Below are 21,620 nucleotides of genomic sequence, written 5' to 3'. Positions count from 1 at the left end.
TAAAACTGCGGAGCCACTAAACACTGAGCCTTTTGATAGCTGTGAATTATGCTCTGTACACGGACGACAGTGCTGCTTTTCATTAGCAAAATACAGTCTGCACACACACAGACGCAGGAAAATAAGTCAGAAGCAGGTCATCAGGTTGCGAACTGACTCATAATTAATAGAGACAGCAGAAAAGCTTCTACTATCAGAGAAAAGACAAACCATTTCACATCTGTGTGGCAGACAGGTGGGCAGGAATCTGGTGATTTCTGGACTTTTGGATGCCACATATTTGTCATGTGTGAGAGAAGTTTAACTCTGAGATGTTCTGCTTCCTCTAATCTTGACTCACAAATAAAGATTATCTGCAGAAGGTACGTCCCCCTCAGTTTTTAGAACATCTGTCCCCCCTAATAAAAACGAGAAGGAAGCAAATGACATGTGCTCTGAAAGTGCAGAAAGTTTTGAGCTTGAGCAGAAATCTTGCTGAAATTAATGCATTTATAATTAACGTAAAAAGGTGCCACATTTAAATCATTTACTTCGCCACAAAAGAGAGCAGAGGAGTAGATTATGTGTGCTTCATTAGCGGATCAACAGGAGAATAAGTATTGGAAAGAAACATGGCATGTCTCAGAGCCTCACTGCATCATGTTCAACCATAGTTTGTATCACCTGGTGCCTGAATTCTGCATTTTTCTGCAAAGTTACAAATTAATGCACAAAAATTCCTCTACAAATGACAAACATTTGTCGTTTCCAGATTCACAAATGAGCGACTACGATGGTTTGTCTCTCTTTTTTTTTACTTTACTGTAGATTAAACTTCACCAGATTTCAGCTGAAGTCCTTCTAAACTTCTGAGAATCATCAGGTTTTTACGAGTTCCCAGTAACAAAGTAATTTCCTGCTAGTTGTCAAGTTTACTCTCATGATGCTGCAGCAACCAGGATTACATAAAGTCACTGGAAAGCAGGATGTGAAGTTTTCTTCCCATTTCAAGTGAAATCTATGCCCATGATTATCTGAGCAAAAGGCTGGATTCATGCATGAAGACCATCTGTGTGGTCTGACAAGAAGAGCTGCAACCATTAACTGATTAGTTGTCGACTGTTAAATTAATCTGTAACTATTTGGAAAATCGATTCACTGATTTAAGTAACGTTTTAAGGGGAAAAGTCTAAATTCATGTTGAGCTCCATGACCGTAAACTAAATAATTTTGGGTTGTGGATAAACCACTGTTTCTATTTTATAACATTTTATAGACTAGACAAATAAGTGATTAGTCCAGATTAATTAGCATTATAAGTAATCGTTAGTTAGCCCTGCTGTAAAGAAAATAAAGCAAATGTGTGTTGATTGAAGTTCTGCAATGATTATTCTGTTAGTTGTCAACTTTTACATCAATTTCAAACACTTATGACAATTAATTTACCAGTTTCAGTCATTTTTTTAAAGAAAAAAAAAGTCCTAATTTTCTAATTCCAGCTTCCTAAATGTGGATATTTGCTGTTTTTTTTCCTCCTCTATGGCAGTAAACTGAATATCTGAGTTATTGGACAAAACAAGACATTTGAAGATGTCATCTTGGACTTTGGGGTATTTTTTTTTTTTCATTTTACTATTTTCTAACATTTAATGGACCAAAAAATAAATTAATTAATTGAGAAAATAAGTAAAATATTTATATTAATTGTCAATGATACAACTAGTTGCAAACTGTTATGATAACTAATTATTTGATTTTAATATTTTCATTTAATAATAATAAAAAAAAAAACATTAAAATGTCCTGATTCCAGCTCCTTAAAATAGATTTTTTTTTTTTCTGGTTTCTTTGTTTCTCTGTGACAGTAAACTGAACACCTTTGTATTTGTAGACAAAACAAGACATTAGAGGACATCATCTTGGGCTTGGATTAGACCGAACAACATATGGATTATTCCAGAAAATAAACAAAACTCATCAACAATGAAAGTAATCCTGAGTTTCATCCCTACTGGCAAGAAACGAAGCACCTGTGTGTTGACTGAAGAGCTGCAGTGACTAATGTCTTAGTTGTCAACTAATAAATGAACCTGTAACTATTTCAATAATCATTAACAATCCATCTAATAATCCACTTGAGTAACTGATTAAAGAATGAAAAAAAAAACGCCTTAATTCTCTGATTTCAGCTTTCACGTCATCTTGGACTTTGGAATAGTTTCTATCATTTCTTTCTAAACCAACTAATCAATTAGTGTAGAAACTAATCAAAATATTAATCAACAGAGTTGCAGCTCTACTTGCTAGAAAACTAAGTTAGCGTGTGTTAACTGAGGAGCTGCAGTCATTTATTGATTGGTTATCAACTACAGAATTCATCGCAAACTGTTAAGATATTTGATTAATTGATTTCAGCTGCTTTTAAATTTTTTGAAAAGTTCAAATTCTGTGATTCCAGCTTCGTAGATGTGTTTTTTCCTGGTTTCTCTCCTTCTCTGTGACAGTAAACTTTGAGTTAATAGACAGAGTGAGACATGTGAGGATGTCATCCAGAGCTTTGGCAAATGTTTCACCATTTTCAACAAAAAAACTTGATGAATCAACAGATTGTTAGACAACGAAAATTGTTAGTTGAAGCCCTACAAGCAGGAAAATGAAGCAAATGTGTTGATTGAAGAACTGTAATAAGCACTTGATTAGTTGCTAGGATGTTATGATGATTAACTGATTTCAGTAACTTGAAATTTAAGAAAAAATTTAAATTCTCAGACTTCAGCTTCTCCAGTGGGAAGTTCCTTTCCTTCTCTGTGACGCTAACAACTGATTATCTTTGTATTTGTGGAAAGATCAAGACATCTGAGGACGTCATCTTGGACTTTTGGACGTTTTTCACGAAACTAATCGATGAATGGAGAAAATAATTGACCGACTGTTGGACAAAGGAAGTAATTGCTAGTTACAGGCCTGCTGGCCAGAAAAGTTGGCGTTGGTGTTGTTTTCAAAGTGTGTGTGGATCAGCTGATGTGAGCAGAAGTCAGGACAGCGTGTACAGCCACAGCTGGACACATCTGGCTGCTGCCGAGGCCTCTCACCTGCTGAACACCAGACAGTCCATGTGGTTGATCTCGGTGTCGGAGCGGTGTCTCCGGTAGTCCTCCCACAGGTCCTTGATGGCGGTGACGGACAGGATGAAGACCACCGGGGCCAGAGCCAGCTCGGGCTGAAACGCGTTGACAACCGGGACGAAGTTCAGCAAAGCGATGAAGACAAAGTAAACATTGGCGAACCTGTGGAACTGCTCGAAAAGGTTCTTGGGCAGGAATGACAGCACGGTGTACTTGGTGGTCTTAATCTTGTTGTTGGCGTAGTGTCTGTTGGGGTTTTCCTCTCCTTTGTTGGCGTTGTCGTACAGGAGGTTTGCGTGCACCGTCCTGGTCTTGTTCTCTTTGCTCTTCTTCTTCCTCTGCCTCCTGCTCCTCGGAGCCTTGCCCGTCCCGGTGTCTTCGCTGCGCCGCCGCGCCATAGCAGCTCCTCCAAACTTTCCCACAGTTGATCTTTTCCTACAACTACCGGCAGACTGACGGCTAAGTGATCATTCTCCCTCCGTGTCCGCCGGCTCGCCCTCGCTGTCCTCGTCGCTCACACGAACAGCCGCTTTCCATCCATGTCGACTCCTCTTTTCTCGACTCAGAGGAAACTTTTGCTTGTTTAGCTTCTCCTTTTTTTCCTGCAGCTGAAGGATGCTCCGACGGTAGGAGGTTTGACTCGGACGTCCCGCAGCTCCTCCTCAGATCTGCACAACATGTGGACCTGCTGCCGCCGCTGGATGCGCGCCACTGCGCAGCTTGGAGAGCAGCAGCTGCGCGCAGGCGGCGCAGCGGTGGGAGGCTCACCAGCGGGCCCGGGCTCGCTCCTCTGTGGAAATGTGATCTGAGGCTCCTCCTCGAGCCAACCTGGAGCTGAGTGCCACGCGGTAGTTTGAGTTTACACCGAGCAGCAGCAAACAGTCACAGAAACCAGGATTGTTCACCGTGAGCGGATATACATCAGAGGAACTGTTTGGAGACAGACAACACATGAGTTTTTCAACTTTAAAAAACTTTTATCCGTCTATCTTTTGTGCCTGTCAGTGATGTAGAATCTATTGTAGAAAAAAAACTTGTGTATCACTGTTATTGCTGAATACGATCTATCAATCAATCAATCTATCTATCTATCTATCTATCTATCTATCTATCTATCTATCTGTTACATTAAAGTTTAGATGAAATGTAATTTGTATATTTAGTTCTCTAAAACGTAGGCCAGTAGTATTGCATTGTCATTTAACCCTGCTGTTATCTTTAGGGGTCAATTTGACCTAATTCAATGTTTAACACCTCTAAATAGGTCATTCATGTATTTTTTCAGTTTTATTTAAAGGACTATTTACACGTAAACTTCAATACCAGTTTTAATTATGCTATTTTTTGGAGGTTTAAATTGCTGGGGTCAAACTGAACCCACAGATAAAAGATGTTGTAAATTTGAAGGTAATAGGAGGGTTAACTTGTGCTGCTTGACTTCAGGGAGTTGGGATCTTTCTGAAATTCACATTAACCCCATAAGAGGTGCAGATTTCACAATAAACACAGGCCCACAGATGACAGAGTGAGACAACTATACAAATATACATTTGAGTGAACTATTCCTTTATTCCTTAGTTCATCCACACATGAAAAACAGACACGTCTCTTCTCATGTTGCAGGCCGTTAGTTTCTTTCGTAAACTCTGCCTTGGAACAGCTGATTTGCAGCAGATCGTATCATCCAGTGTGTGCCACCGTTGGAACATTAGCAGTATTTGTCAAACGGCAGTTTGCAAATAGAAAAACGCGATCAAAAAGTTCTGGGATGGTTTGTGGTGAATATACAAAGAGTGTGCAATGTCCGTAAACATGCAACATGTGTGAGCAGTAACTGTCATGACTCAGATCTGGATCTATATTGGACACATTTGCAATTTCACTCTCAAACTGGACCAGAGAAGAAAACATCACCTTCTGTGTCAGTCAGCTGCTGTGATGATCAACCTTCATGTCAGGGATCATCACTGGTGATGAGAGATGGGTCAGCAGCTACCATCAGGGGAAGAAATGACAGGTTTAACAGTGGAATAGAAGCAGTTTCCAAAAGCAGACAAGGTGCATCAGGTCACTCTTGTTGTTTTATTCAACGTTCACATGGTGGTGTCTTGTGATATAGTCTCCTGAAGTCAGACCGTCGAGGCAGAGCTCTTCTGAAATGTCTTGAGGTGTCTGAGGGAAAACATTTAGGAACTGTTGTCCAATGGCATGTGAGTAACAGAATGTGCTGGGCGTCACAGTGTGTTGATAGCAATGAAGTTTTTGGCTACAACAGCACCACCTTTGCCCTGCTGTACTGGTCAGATTGGGCTCCCTGTGACTTCTTCTTCCCACAAATGAAACTCAAGTTGAGGCTTGTTGAGACTGTTTTGACCCACTTTAGGAGAATCAGCACTCATCTGTTTACAGAACTAAACTTCCAGAGAACATTACAAGTATGGCAGAAGCTTTTCACAAGGACACAACTTCACCTGTGATGCAGTCGGGTACAGTTGTACTGGGTACTGCTTTAGTATTTTTTATAGTCTCTGAGCATTTTGATCACACTTAGTGAAGTCCTGGTGCATGATTTTAAGATATATTCAAGACAAGGCAAACTTGGTGTTTCAGTCAGAGAACAGTTCATCTTTACCCAACTCTCAGAGTGACACAGCTGATTTTTGCACCTGAATCTGAGAATTCTTAATGCATATTTCTAAACTAGCTTTAGGCACCGATCGTCCAGATGCTGCTGACAGATCACTCAGTGAGCATTTCAGGAAATTTCATGCCTAAACCCAAACGATGAGAACAAACGGTACCAGCCAATCAGAAACAGACAAGGTTGGCAACATCTTTGCTAACCTTGGAAATGAACTGAACCTGCAGGACATGACTGAATGATACACATCAGAGGGGATGAGAATGCTCAATGTTTAATGACAAATAGGTAGTTAACTCCATCTACCTGTGTTTACGCTTCCCTGCAGCTCTGCCCCAACCTCCCCGCTGCTGCTTCATCCAGTTCAAACAGCTGCTGACCCCCAGCTGCTCTGTTCGACCTCAAACCTGCATCTCAACAAGGCTTTCAAGCACTTACTGTATCATTTCATTAAACAACACATTTCTAAGCTCTTGTATTGTAGCTCAGACACCCAGTTTTTGATTTAGATATTGTAAATCCGTTAAGATAAAAACTACGGAAGCTGAGAGCGGTCGTTTTCCGCTGTTCTTTCTTCGCCGTTTTCTCGAGATAACGAGTTAATTTTCTCGTTATCTCGGGATAACAAGAATCGTTTTCTCGTGAAAACGAGATAATTTATCTCGAGAAAACCAGCTTCGTTCAGCCTGTGTCGGACCTCGAGAGAAGTAAAGTCTGATGCCTTCATCAATGACAGATGATCCTCGATCTGACATTTTCAGTCTGTTCTCAGCAAAGTCACTGCTGTACTCCAGAGCGTCACTCGTTTCTTTGTAAACACAGGCATCAGTATCCAGGGATAATTATCTCGTTATCTCGAGAAAATGCCGTTTAAAAAAATGTGCGGCCATGAACGCTCTCCGCTTCCGTAAAAAACTGTTAGTTAGCTACACAATATTTTGCTGCAACATCCCATTCAATAAAAGCTGGCTGTTTACCTGGGCCAGCTAGCGTTCTCACCTTGACTTGTTGTTGCAATGTTCCCTCGAAGGTCAAAGTTCAATCAAGTGAAATCGCAAGGTCAACGTAACGCAAACGCAGCGACGCAAGTTTTGATTTGGTTTTTAGGTTTGGGATTTTTAGAGTTTGTTCTCAGTTTTGGGTTTTGACCACACATTCATTCATCACACAGAGGCCGACCTGTATGTATCCAGCTGGAGTTTGAACCAACATCTTGCTGTTAAAGGTTGACGTCCTTCTCCTCTGGACCATCTTCAGCACTGATCAACGGTAACCAACAGAGACACAAAGATCAGACTAAATGTGACCCTCAAGACTTCTGAGCTTCAGCTTGAACACATTTACGCTCCAACATGGTCCCACTGAGATGCTGAAGTTAAACTGATTCAAGTGTTTAAAGTTTCTGTGGTGCTGATCTGAATCGAGGATGAATCCCATGAGAAGGTTGAAGGCTGACTGATTCCATGGTGAAGTGGTCTGAGATGTTCCGCATGTGATCACAAGGTTCTTGGTTCAAAACTCATAAGCTGACAAGTCTGTTCATTTATTTCTACACTGAACTTTTAATAAAGACAAAGTGGCAACAAGAAAACTTTCTAATCAACAATGAATTTATGAAGTCCTGTTGAGTTTTAACTACCTAATTAAAAGACATGATTGTTGAGACATACAACCTCCACAATCATCATTGTAACAAAATAAACTGAATAAGTGAATCCACTAAAGAAGGCCTGCAGACAAAAGAAGTGACAGTTCGAACAGTGGCTCTCTTTAGACAGCTATCAGATAATGTTGGTTTCCGACAGACCTGTTAGCTGGTTCATGAGATAAATCTGATAGCATCAGTCAGCTGACATGTTAGTCCAGTGGTTGAGACCCACATCTTCCAACCAGGTGATCCCAAGTTCAAATCCAGTTGCACTATCTGCCAGGTCTTTGTGGCTTCAGTCAAATGATTGTTCTCTTGATGGGTTTTCTGTGTGATTTTACTGTGATTTATGATTCAGAAATCCATCCATCCATCCATTATCTATACACCGCTAAATCCTCACTAGGGTCGCGGGGGGCTGGAGTCTATCCCAGCTGACTTAGGTGAAGGCAGGTGACACCCTGGACAGGTTGCCAGTCCATCGCAGGACCACACTTAGAGACAGACAACCAAGCACACTCACATTCACACCTACGGACAGTTTAGAATCACCAATTAACCTCAACATGTTTATGGGCTGTGTGGGACCTACACACTGCATGGGGAGAACATGCAAACTCCACGCAGAAAGATTCCGGTGCCCCCACTGGGATGCGAACCGGCAACCTTCTTGCTGCGAGGCAACAGTGCTACCAACTGCACCACCTTGCATGATTCAGAAATATGAATACAAATTGAAAATTAAGTAGGTATACAACATATATCTGCATGCATGCTGCACAACACCACTGACTATACATGCCAATAACTCAGTGTGAAGTCATATCTGGTTTGACCACACAGACAAAGCATGGGCAGCTAGTTTTTTGCTGTCAAGGTTGTACAGGTGGTTGAATATACTTTAAAAAGTGCAGACTATATTTAACTTCATCAGCATGGTTTTGGCAAACTGAGAGCTACACAACAGTTTACAAAATGTGACCTTTTTGTTGAGTCTGTGAACTACCACAGCCACACTGATCAACAAAAATCAAAATAAAAAAAATCAAGTGTAATGTTACACCATGCTCATCAAAAATGACACAATTAGAAACTCACTGGTGTAAAAAAAACCCAAAAAACAAACAAACAAAAAACATCTACAAGTTTGCAGGCTTTTAAGTTTTCTGACAATGTAGTTTTCTAAAAAGCGATTGCAGACAAATAGACGCATTTCTGTCCAAATGTTGCTTCATGCCAGCTGGATGCAAATGTAGATGAAATCTGGCAATAAGTTGATCATAGTAATTAACAATGTGGTTTCTGTTTGTTTAGGTGCCTGCCCCCTAGTGGTCAAAATGTGTTGAATGTAGCTTTAAGTCACAATGTGTGATCCAGTGACGTAAACAGTGAAACCTCGGTTTGTAAAGTGAATGTAGACGGTACATCATTTTGTACTTGTATAACATTTTGTACAGTTTTTCACACTCTTTTGTAGATTTATTGCACTATATTCAAACATTTTAAAACCATTGATTATTTAATTATTTGCAAATTTAAATTAATAAAATTGTGTTCTTTAAAAACATTTTTTAGCAGCTGTTATTTCTGTGTGCTCCAGGATGTTATGGTTTGCTATTTGTCAATGCTAGAGTGTCATATTTTTACTCCAAGTGCATCAAGTAATGGAAATATCACCAAAGTCATTCGACAACATCTCTTTTTATTTTCAACCACTAGGATTTACCAAATCTTGACGCAAAAACAGAACATAAAGGGCCTTTAATTTGACGTTCGGAGGTATAAGATCCATTAAAACTCAGTGTGCTGGTCGAGTGTTGGGAAGATATTCCTATAGGAAACATCAACTCGTGACCCCAGTAACACACTGAGCGGACATGAGACTCAGAGCTCTGAAATATTAGCGCCTCCAGAGGATGACTGGCCTCTTAGCCAGCAGGTTCCCCTGAGGTGATAAATCAAAGGCTTATTCCAGGGCAGTCTGCAGCAATTTGCCACAGGAGCATCCAGCTGTTGGGCTTAAAACTAATGGCTGATTGTACACTGTGGCATCTTGGCATGGAGAACAATTCAATTTCCACATGATAAATGACCTGAGTGAGGTGGATCTGAGACAACAGGTCGACTGTGGCCTCAAAAAGTCAGCTACTGCACCGAGGAAACAATAGGGGGAAAAAAATTAAATCAGGTTTGGCTTCTTAATTAAAATTAAATTGTCCAATACTTTTGTTTCTTTTTTGGGAAACAAGATTTTGTGCATCCTGTGTTTTTAACAGGATCAGCATGACCACATCTGCTCTCCTGTTATCTGGAGTTGCTGTTGTGGAAGTGGAGGAGAAGTGCTCAAACTTTTAAACACATTTTCTCTTTTCCTGCTGCACACAGTGTAAAAGAGTGCCCTTCAATTTTTATGTATTAAATCAGCTTTTGGAGTGTTGATCCTTTTCATTTTGTCTCTGATTGAAGTCTCTCTCCTCCCTGTGATGGAATTAACCTTGCAGGATCACAGATTTTCCGCTAATTCTTTGTGATTCCAAGGCACATAAAACACAACACATGGCTTTACTAGTGATGAATATTACATTTTTTTGATGTCTCCCGTTTTAATACCAAGTCGCTCTCCATCTGCGATCACTTTAATGTCATCATCATCATGTCCTTCAGTGGAACATAAAAATACAACAACCTTTCAGAGCAGACTGATGAGCTGCTGCCCTTGAACATAAACTCACAGGACAAACATGGATATCGATTTGAGACATTATTAAGACACATTGAAACGTGCACATCTTATATTTTTCAGACCTAACCATAGAAGCAAGTATTAAATGGTTCACATTCTAATATTATTACTAATATATAAAAGTTAATTAAAGCTTGATATTAAGGTTAATTATATCTGCAATAATTTATCTTCCTTTGTTCATTTGTGGGGCTGCAAGGTGGATCGGTGGTTAGCACCATTGCCTCGCAGTAAGAAGGTCGCCGGTTCGTGTACTGTTGAGGACGCCTGGGATCTTTCTGTATGGAGTTTTCATGTTCTCCCCATGTAGTGGGTTCTCTCCGGGTTCTCCGGCTTCCTCCTACAGCCCATAAACATGTTGAGGTTAACTGGTGATTCTAAATTTTCCGTAGGTGTGAATGTGAGTGTGCTTGGTTGTCTGTCTCTAAGTGTAGCCCTGTGATAGACTGGTGACCTGTCCAGGGTGTCTGCCTTCACCCTAAGTCATCCATTATCTATACACCACTTAATTCTCACTAGGGTCACGGGGGGCTGGAGCCTATCCCAGCTGACTCAGGGACTGTAGGAGGAAGCCAGAGAACCCAGAGAGAACCCACGCTGCATGGGGAGAACATACAAACTCCACACAGAAAAATCCTGGTGACCTTCTTGCTGTGAGGCAACGATGCTAACCACTGAGCCACCTTGCAGCCCTACATTAATTCAGCACATGCAAAATTACCCAAAAGCACAATATTAGAACCACCTGCCTAATATTGAGTTGTTCCCCACAAGAACTCAGAAGGTTTCCTTTGGTATCAGGAACCAAGGTGGTAACAGCAGATAAGTCCAGAAAGTTGTGAGGTTGGACTTCCAAGGATTGGATTTGTTTTAACAGCACATCCTGCAGACACTTGACTGGATTGAGATTTGGGAAATTTGAAGACAACATTTTGAACTCTTTGTTCCTCAAACTAATCCTGAACAATGTTTGCAGCGTGTCGGGGAGCATTATCCTACTGAAAGACACAACTGTTATCAAGGAATACTGCTGTCATGGAGGCTGTAAATGATCTGCAACATCCACATAAATGCAGGACTTTAAGGTTTCCCAGCAGAACATGGTCCGGAGCATCATAGTTCATCTTCTTCCCATCCTGCTGCCATCTCCTCCACAAGTAAACGATGGAAGTGCAACCCGCCATCCACACGATTTAAAATAAACCATCATTTATCAGACCAGGCCACCTACTTCCATTGCTCCATGGTCCAGTTCTGGTGCTCACTTGCCCATTATAGCTGCTGGTGGACAGGAGTCAGCATGGACATTGTGACCATTCTGCAGCTACACATCCTCATATGCAGCAAACTGCAATGCTCTGTGTGATCTGACACCTTTTTATCAAAGCAGCATTAAGGTTTTCAGCAGCTTGTGCTACAGTAGCATTTCTGTGTCCACTTTCTTTCTTAGACCTGTTTTTTGTAGGTACTAACCACTGCGTACCAGGACCACCCCACATGCTCTGATTCATTCGTCTAAAATAATCACAGTTCAGTGCTTGTCAAAGTTTCTCTGATCATCATGCTCATTTTTCCTGTTTTCAACACTTCCACTTCAGGAACTGACTGTTCCCTTGCTTCCTAATATATCCCACCCACTGACAGGAGCCAATTAATATTATTCTCTTTACCTGTCAGTGGCTTTAATGTTGTGACTGAGTGGTGGCGATCAACAGAGTTTTATATAGAATGCACATTAATTATCAGCAAAAATAAGCAGCATGTATTCTGTGAACTACGATATCGAGCGCACACAGCTGAAAGCCAAATCCAAGAGGTCATTAGATAAATCTGAGGGGTTGTGAGATTATTAATGGAGCAAAAATAGAGTAAACCAAACAAACAAACAAGCACAACATTAAGTACATTTTGGTTGAAGAATTTGCTGCATTTCCGTGTCTTACATCATATTCAGTTGCGGTTTTTGACAAAACCTTAAAGTCTGATAAACTTCTACTTTAAATGATAAATGCACTCAAGATCTTAACCAGGAAAGTAAGAACAGCTGTCAGATCTAGTTGCAATACAACAAAAACCCAAAGTCTTTCCTCCTGAATTAAAACGGTTATTATTCCAGGAAGTGCAGAACAGAATAGTATATGATCGGTTACAGGAGAAGTGATCTGACTGGAGGTGAACAGATCCAGCTGCAGTTCATCATCTTTCACCTGCCAGAAGAGGGCATGATACTCCAGTCAGTCCGCTGCTGCACTGAGTTCCCTCTGCAACGTCTAAACTACAGGGTGAAGTTTTTGAACACTGTAGGTGCAATACGACAAACATGGAACAAACATCTTGCATCATTTTTCAGTCGCTGTCAGATTGTATGAGATCAAACTCCGGCAAACTTAATAAGGTCACACTGAACATGAACTGAAGTTTACACTTCACATTAAGTCCTGCAGGTCAATGCAAACGGCCACAATTTACATTCCTGCACTCATGGAACAGCTGACCTTGAGAAATACAAAGGCTTTGGATGCAAATTAAAATAAAAGTGAGTGGAAGCCCTGTGAAATCAGACAATATCATCACTGAGAGCAGCATCCTCCTGTTGCCTAGAGACAGTGAGATGTTTAACACTTGTGAAGTGATCTGTAGGTGTTTAGACAGCATGAGGAAGCCATCAATGTAAACGCAAAGACACATACAGGATTAGCTCCAACTTCTTTCACGTCTGGTGTCTAAACTAATTTTCACTAATTTTCTTGGGCAGTAAATTAGATTTTCTGTCTTTCTGGTGCTGTCCTGTTTGAATGTGTGTGTGACACATTGCAGAGCTTACAAAACCAAACGGACCTTAAATCAACTCAACTTTTCCTATAAATCAAAGCAAACTAAATCTCCAAAGGCCCTTCACATTGAGTGGTTACACGTCATTTACATGTCAGCGTCTAGAAATATATCGTCCAACGTTAGCAGCTAAACAAAGTATGTCCCTTTAGACTGATGAGGACAGGCTCACAGGTGAGAAAATGTGAATAAACATCCATCTCTGCGCTCACTGTAAATCACCTTATTCACCCTCTTCTTGTAATGAATCTGCAGGATGGATATTATGTTTGTCACACAGATAAGCAATAGCTGCCGAGCCCGGTGATTTCCAGGTGAGCCAGGAGTAAACCTGCTGATTCTGTTGAAGTTGCAGATCAATCTGCAGGAATGATGTACAGTGGCTCAGGGCCATTGTAACAAAGGTAATCAGTTACTGCAGATGGCAGAAAAATATACTTCTGCTGCAGAAACAGCAGATAAATGATGAAATTCCCTCACGTGTCCTTATGCAGTAATTCTGCTACAGTCACGTTCCAGTGGTGGAAGAACTGTTCAGGTCCTTTACTTAAGAAAAAGTACTGATACAACAATGCATAAATACTGCTGATGCAAGAAATATTCTACTTAAATAAAAAGACTCACATGTTAGCAACAAGTTATTAAAGTATTGAAGTAAAACTACTGGTTTGGTCTCAGTGACTGATAGATTATTATATATGACTTGATTAGACTATCAATAGTGAATCATCAGTGTGTCAGCAGCATGTTGCTGTTATAGCCACAGCAGGTTGGACGTATTTTATATATAGTTTTATAAAGCCGGACAGCAGAAAAATCTGATGGCTCCAAACATGATTATTGGAAAAAACAAGCACAGAAAGTTCTGATCGACAAAATCTTCCTCCAGTTTTTGGATTTTTTCTTTCATGTTTAACTTTTTGTGAGATGTTGGATGATTTAAACATTTATTGATATCAAAATCAATGAGTTTGAATATCGATTGCCTCAGAACAAGGCAATAGATACTCAAGACAGGATGGGTAATGGACTATATAGTGTTTTCTGTATTTGAACTGTGAGTCAGTAGTTGGCTGTTTTTTTTTCCATGTGTAAAATGTGCCAACACACAATGTACTGAACCAACCTTTCACATCCACCTTTCTTTTAAGATTCCTTTAGTTTAGAGCCAAGTGTGTCCCACAGTTTAATCTCTTCATAGCCAAACTTATCTTGACCGTGTTGTATCGCTGCTGGAGAACGGTCCGACTGGACCTCATCACCACTCTGGAAAAAAGCTGTGGTTTCTTTGTGTTTCCTTTAATCAATCACAATCATCTTGGGTCATGCTAAAGCTACGATACAGCAATGGTGCCCCCGCAGAACGGTTACACATGAAATTATTCTGCTGGGACAATGCTCACACCACAGTTCCTGAAAATCCATCCAGCAATTATTAGACAGTCATCATTTCACTTAACATCTGTAAAAATCTCACATGAATCAATTCAATGGTTAATAAAATATTTCAGGTTGGAACATACTCAGTATTCATTATTACTCACTCATGTTGTTTCTGAATTGCACAGCATAGATAAAAATGTGCACACAGTATAGGTGTAGTATATACATATCTCAAATATGTCTGGTAAACTATTGATCGATTGAGTACCTGTTTTCCAAAATGTTTGACGTGTTTAGGACATTTGGAGAAATTCTCATTTGGATACTGATGAAATCTGGGACAAAAGGACGATGTCACCTCCTGTCAGGGCTTATTTTAGATGTGTAATTCTAATTTTAGTGATAAAGATAACTGGTCTGGGACTGTAGCTGTCAGTGTGGACACTAGACAAACACTTGGAGGAAAAGTCTGGCAGACACAAAAGGAAGTTACATTAACCAGCAGCTGACGTCTCTCCTTGACCTGCAGTACATGAGCTTGTTGGTTGATATTCAGAGTGTAGAATAAACACATAATAGAAACGCAAAAGTTATTTAAATAATTTTCTTCATTTTGTGAAATTACAGATGATTATATGTTTAATTTACTCATTAAAAATGGCCAAAACTATAACTCATGTCCACATCAAAAATCCAAAATTACCAAAAATGTTAATTGTTCTTTTGTTTGCATGTCCTCATAAAATTACACTATTTTCCACTGTATTTAAATCAGAAAAAACATATTGTTATGTTACAAATATTTGCAGATATTTGAAAGAAATCGTGTGCAAAACAAACAGTCTATGAGGATCTTGTAAAAAGTCTGTGCTGAAGTGTAAAATGTAGCAGTTACATTAAATTGCTGCCACTCTTCATGCCCATCAGATCACATGAGGTGGTGCTCTGCTCCCTGACAGCTCCTTCTGTCATGATAATCTTAATAACATCCTATAGAGTGGGATGCGTCATTGTTTTTTTTAATGTTGTTGAGTTTGCATCTCTGAAATTACAGAGAAGAATATCAGTTAATTTTTTACCAATATGTGTGGTGCAACCAAATTTTAAATCTGTTACAATTTTAAAACTCCTGTAGTGTGAACACAGCTCTTACTTAGTGTATCTCTAGAAGGCCTCATACTCACAGCCCTGGTAACGCATACTCCCAAACATCCTGCAGTAAACCTTGACACTAGCCTTTTCCAAATCCTCAGCACATACAAACAGTACAATCAAGCTTCTGTAACCTTTGACTATTATGTTGTGCAAAGACAAAACAGAAAATCCAGGCCATGGAAAATCTCACATTATGGCTTTAAAATCTATTATTTAATAAACTGTACATTTATCCTCCAGTCAGAACACTTGGATCCTCTGAGTCTTCCCCTCACCATCTGTGGACGCCACCATCCCAGCCACCTACAACAACTATCCCAAAACTCCTCTCGGAAACCAGAGAAGCTTGTTTGGAAATTAGTGTTGAAGTCATCACAAATGGAGGCTTCCAGCAGGCATTAGCAGCACACCCACAAGCACCGGTGTCTGATTAACAGCTTGACATTAACTTTAATAAAGGCAGAAATGTCTTTTGGGTTCTTGTGGCTGCTACAGCTGCAGTAGCATGCCTTTATTAGCAAATGTGAAGCACAGCAGCAGTAAGTGAGAGGCTGCATACGGAGCATGCAGAGCCTGATTGGTGTTTAATGAGAAAACTCATTGAATGAGCATTTCTCCCGAGAGTTCATGAAGTGGATACTGGTCTGCTTAATTAAAAACATGTTGCCATTTTGATGAAGATGGGTTTAAAATTAGTATCTCCCTTTGCTGCGCCTGAGCATCCTAATTATGAAATCTGCACCTCGGAGAATGTGGACTGATGCGACACAAACAGCAGAGCAGAGGTGGGAATTTAACAGGATAGAAACGTTATCTCATGGAGGAGAGATGGGCTGAGTTTAGTTCGAACATGTTGGACAGTGACTGATGGTAATGAGCTAACAGTTGCACATTCAGTGTTTGTGCACAGTTTCTTTAAGCCATGCTACCAGCGGGACTAAACAGCTGTCAGTTGGGTCCAACTTTGATCTTCTTGCACCACATCAAAACTCTGCAACGGGAGTTTTCACTTGTTCTTTACCTTCTGTTTTCATTTGCTATTGGTCAGATTTAGGCTGGAAATCTATATGTTAAGGTTTAGGAAAATATCACGCTTTCACAGTGAACTACAGGTTTTTTTCTGAATTATATGTAAATGTGCATCACAATAACAAAGCAAAACACATCAAACCATATAATGAATGAAATGACATATTGTTGTTCAAACACTGCCTCATATTTCAACGTGTGACAAAATGCGTTGAAAGACGTTCAACAAACATTATGTTAGAAAGTATTTGATGTGTCCAAAATGTCACAAATGCCAGATTAAATATCCAGAGTTTAATAGCTTCAAGCAAGCCTGAGGTGGTTAAGCAGTTATTGGATAACTTCAAACTCTTGTTCCCCACAGGATGCATTATTTGATTCTCAGATCAGGACAATAAATTGATTGATCCAGTACGTTGGTTGATGACTAAAGACCTTATAGGCAAGTTGCGTTACTCGGCAGCCATCTTGGTGATGACACTGGGCAGATACTTCAAGCTAATAATACCAGGCCTCCTCTCTAAATGGATGAAGTCATTTAGATGTCATTACTGCAATTTCAGTTATCCCCAGATATAAAAACTTCAAATATAGACTCCTTAGTCAAAATTTGATTAAAAAACATTCAAGAAATTGGTGACTTTGCCACAAAAAAAGGTTTGAAAAGTGTTTTTCCCGCACAGTTTCTCCACATCACGCTTGAGTCACTGCAACAGCACGACTGTCTGGACGTTTTGTGAAGTAATTCATAGTCTCCAGAGGATGAATCCAAATGATTTGAGATCAAATTTCTCAAAAACTCAAATCTGAGAGTTTCAAATGTCTCATTAACTACTGAATATGGTGCAATTAAATTTAATACAGACATTTGTAATTCATGCTCCCCTCAGGATGAATTTTAATCACTTTAGTGCCCTCTTAATGTTTCATTTAGCACCTGAGTTTATGACTAAACATCTGCAAAGCTAACAACACTTGGCTCAGCTGTACTTTGTGCTATAGAACCTGTACACTGGTTGTTATCGCTGAGATCCATAACACTCAGAAAACACCATCCTTCTCTGCTGTGTGTGCATAACCCGGTTATCAAAAGATTTAGCTGACTGCCTCTTGAATGTGTAATGCGTTTAGAAGTTCACGGTGCAGAGGCCTAAATAAATCAAAGTAATTAACTCAATAATTGATTTGATGAATTTCCCGGCAAAATGGAGACAGTTTTGCTAAATGTGCAGAAACGTGTAGCTGGCGGGGCTCAGGGAAATCACACCAACAGAGAGCTCACATAAACAATTGGCACATTGTGCTGGAGGGTAGAATGCTTTTAATTACAAGACCCTAGAATCTGCAGCCATGATATGACCCCTTAATTAGTGACTGAACGGTGGAAACACGCCGACCAGATGTAAAAAATTAAGACAGAGGATGGACGACACCTCCTGTCAAGCAGAATAATAATAATTCTTGTATTCAGTTTTCTCTAAATGAGCCTAATATTTAAATTACTCCAAGAAATACACAGATATGAATTAAGAACATTTTGTATTAGTTACACAAAGAAAGTCAGACTTTCAGACTGAATGTAGGGACACCTTTTCCACTGACTGTTGATGTTTATCTCAGAGAATAGTCAATCATTAACATTAATTTCACTCTAATGAGGCCAAAAACTACAGTGATCCTTTGGCTTTTCATTGCTGTTTAGCATAATCAGTTCTGAAGAAGAAGACCTGTTAAATCAAGAAGCTCATAACCACCTTCGTAATGCCCATTATCTCTGACTGGAGCTTCAGGTTTTGTCGAGTCAGCTTGCATGAAGAAAGCCTGAATATGTCAAACTTTCTTCATGGTGCAGCCCTCAGGCAGGTTATCAGACGCCACCCAGAAGATCTTGTCTTTCTGGAAAATAAGAACTGAGCAGGAAATATTTCAGGGATTAAACAATCTCTCAAAACTAATTTGAATTCTGCCTTTTCTGGTGGAAATGTGTTCGAGCTCCTGGCCGAGGAAAGACAACTCCAGACTAATTACATATCAACACAGAAGATGCTGCTTCGTCTCCCTTTTTAGTTTAGTATCTTAGCATGCTAACCATTTCAAATCAGCCATTACTGCAGAAAAAAGGAAAGGTGATCAGAGCCTCAGTTGTTTTGCAGGTATTGAGTCCCAAACCCAAGTATTTCCCTTTTGATCCAATGATAATGATATGAAATGCTAAAGTCCCTCTCTGGTCACTGATTTAATGCAAAAAGTCAACTCTGTGTATCAAAGTTAAATATTTAGGAGTTCTTTAAAAAAAAAATTAAAATACTATCTTTCTTAGTGAAAATGGTTAAATATAACTCTACAGCAGTGCTTCCTCTAGAATGTGCTGCTCTATGATCTAAGACCTGCCTCTTTCTCCATTCATCCCAGCTTGAGCACACCAGCTCACCTGAGACTAAACCACTGGAACGCAACTCTCTGCTACACAATGGCAAATTGTGATATTGGAGTAATTCGGTCATACATGTTCGAACCAGAAACCAGTTCTGAATAAGAATAATGATACAGAAAGTTGACAGGATTGGTTTCTCAGATTTGGGATTATGAAAACCAGGAAGTCTGAATCAGTGTTTTTTAAGGGTGTCTTGGGTACTGTCAGGATATTTTATTCCCTTGGATAAGATGACAAACACACTGCTGGGTTGTCTGTAAATGTATTATTGTCAGCAATAATGAGAATGAAATCACATCATTACAACAGAGAAGACCCTACTCAGCATGGGGGACAGACCTCTCTCCTCTCTTCCCAGAGGGAGAAGTACAAGACAACAGCATTTATATTCAACAAGCTCATTTCCTATTGGCTCGTTGTAAATAGGATTGTAAATTTAAAACTTATGGCATAGTGTCCATACCATGTAAGAAACCTGAGATCATCTTTTCAAAGACAAAACCCTTTTAGGGGTAAACATAGCTACCCTAGTTGACCTCAAACCTTGACCTTGTTGACCCCTAGGTAGCATTTGTAAAATTAAAAAGAGATAATAAATGACAACCTAAGAGCTCATGGTTGATTTTACTTTTACAGTAAATTGCAGTTTCAAGACAGAAAATCTCAGGCATGTCATCAACTGCTTATTTTGGTCATGATGTTTTTCCAGTAGATAAGAAAACATGTTTCCAACGTAAAAACAAACATGATTTTCACCAGAGTTAGTCTTTAAAGCATCGTCAAAGTCCATCCATCCATCCATTATCTATACACCGCTTAATCCTCATTAGGGTCGCGGGGGGGCTGGAGCCTATCCCAGTTGATTTAGGGCGAAGGCAGGGGACACCCTGGACAGGTCGCCAGTCTATTGCAGGGCCACACTTAGAGACAGACAACCAAGCACACTCACATTTACACCTACAGACAATGTAGAATCACCAATTAACCTCAACATGTTTTTGGACTGTGTGGGAGGAAGCTAGAACCCGGAGAGAACCCACGCTGCACGGGGAGAACATGCAAACTCCACGCAGAAAGATTCCGGTGCCCCCACCGGGACGCGAACCGGCAACCTTCTTGCTGCGAGGCAACAGTGCTAATCGTCAAAGTCATTGCAGCTTATTGTAATTGGACATAAATATAATTCAGATTCATTCTCTGGGAACTATGAATGTCTGCAACAGATGTCAAAGCAGTTTTCCAGAAGTGGTTAAGATATTTCAGACGGGGGTACAGTGTTGACCAACAGACCAGATATGCTGTCCTCAGAGCTGCTGTCGGCTGAAACCTGCTGTAGCTACACACCAAGTGAACGCTGCAGTGTGATGAACTGAAATGTTACTCTTATGTAAATTGTTGCTTTTAAATGAAAAATGGAGCGCTGCTGATTCCCATGACATTGTTGAATGACTTGAATCAATATTTAATTCCAAATTAACAGCAGTTTGTTCTCGGGCAGGTATTGATCTAAGACCTGAGAAAGACTTATTGCTCACAAATCACTAAAAATTATTTTGCCATTTCTGCTCTCGTAAACCTCTGGGACGCTGAATGTATTCAACAGTGAAGTGACTTTTATGTTAAACTTGGATTCACAAACATCCACAGTGACACCGTTTGACCCTGAGGGTAGAAAAGCTGAGAAAACGTTATCATCCGCCACCAATAACGAAGAGACAAACCCTCCGCTGAAATCAGTCAACAATTGATCCCATAATGAGACGTTTCAGCTGCTGGCTGCAGAGTGGGATTAATAATTCACATTCATTCCTGTAGAGTTACAAAATATTCAGAAATGAGCACTAATTAATAAAATAAAGTGCAGACAAAAGTGCAGCTGGATGATTACTTCACGTCTCTGCTCATCAGTCTTATTGGCTTTAGTATCACTCCTACGTATTGACAGTTTATGTGTCATTATGGTTAATCTGAGAAAAAACTGCAGAATCTCCTTATACCTGGATGTCAAACAGATGATACAAGCTTTTAATTTTGAATGTCAGTGTAATGAAGGAAAATCTATGCTGCTGATCATAGCTACTAAATATGAGAGGCCATATATCACTGACCCAGCACACAGTATTAGAACATAACAGCATTAGAATTTAACGCATCAACTCCTGTCCTGGTCCAAAGGCAGCGAAAACCCTTAAACCATGTCAGGATCACAAGCAGTTCTTACTGTTAAGCTTAATTTATACCCCTTGAATCTACACCAGAGCTTCATCATAAACTACACTAGTGTCCTATGTCGTTTTGAACATTTATAACTGTGTGCTGTTTTTTTCAAGTTATGCCATCAAAATCCTAGGAACAGATGATGTTTTATGCCACTGTGTTGAGTTTCTTCCTATTCTTCTCAACCACAGTGGCTGAAACTGGGCCGATCATGTTGGAGCTATAAATATTGAACAAGAGACTTTTACCAACATCACGGCAACACAGAGAAGACAGAAACCGTCCGAACCGACTGAGACAATAAATTAAAGGTTTTGCCAACATGGCCATGGAGCTTACGGCCACGTTGGCAAAACAGTTAACTCTCGATTCTTGCAAAACCCACTGATGGGTTTAAAAGGCTTGATATTTTGAGCTTATCTCATCTTGCAGTC

At 40.0% G+C, this 21,620-nt stretch overlaps 1 protein-coding gene across 1 annotated transcript in view; it reads right to left on the bottom strand.

Moving 5' to 3' along the window:
- Positions 1-4,149, bottom strand: part of atp10a (ATPase phospholipid transporting 10A) — a 49,096-nt gene extending 44,947 nt beyond the window's left edge. Inside the window, exon 1 of the mRNA XM_008292577.1 lies at positions 3,072-4,149. Coding sequence (XP_008290799.1) covers positions 3,072-3,502 — 431 coding nt within the window. The 5' untranslated portion in view covers positions 3,503-4,149. The remainder of the gene's footprint in view (positions 1-3,071) is intronic.
- Between the last annotated feature and the right edge of the window lie 17,471 nt (positions 4,150-21,620).

The sequence above is a fragment of the Stegastes partitus genome, unplaced genomic scaffold (assembly GCF_000690725.1).
Source record: "Stegastes partitus isolate 25-593 unplaced genomic scaffold, Stegastes_partitus-1.0.2 Scaffold819, whole genome shotgun sequence".
Taxonomy (NCBI): domain Eukaryota; kingdom Metazoa; phylum Chordata; class Actinopteri; family Pomacentridae; genus Stegastes; species Stegastes partitus.
Note: the sequence above shows the minus strand (reverse complement) of the source record. Positions and strands in the feature narration are given on the sequence as shown.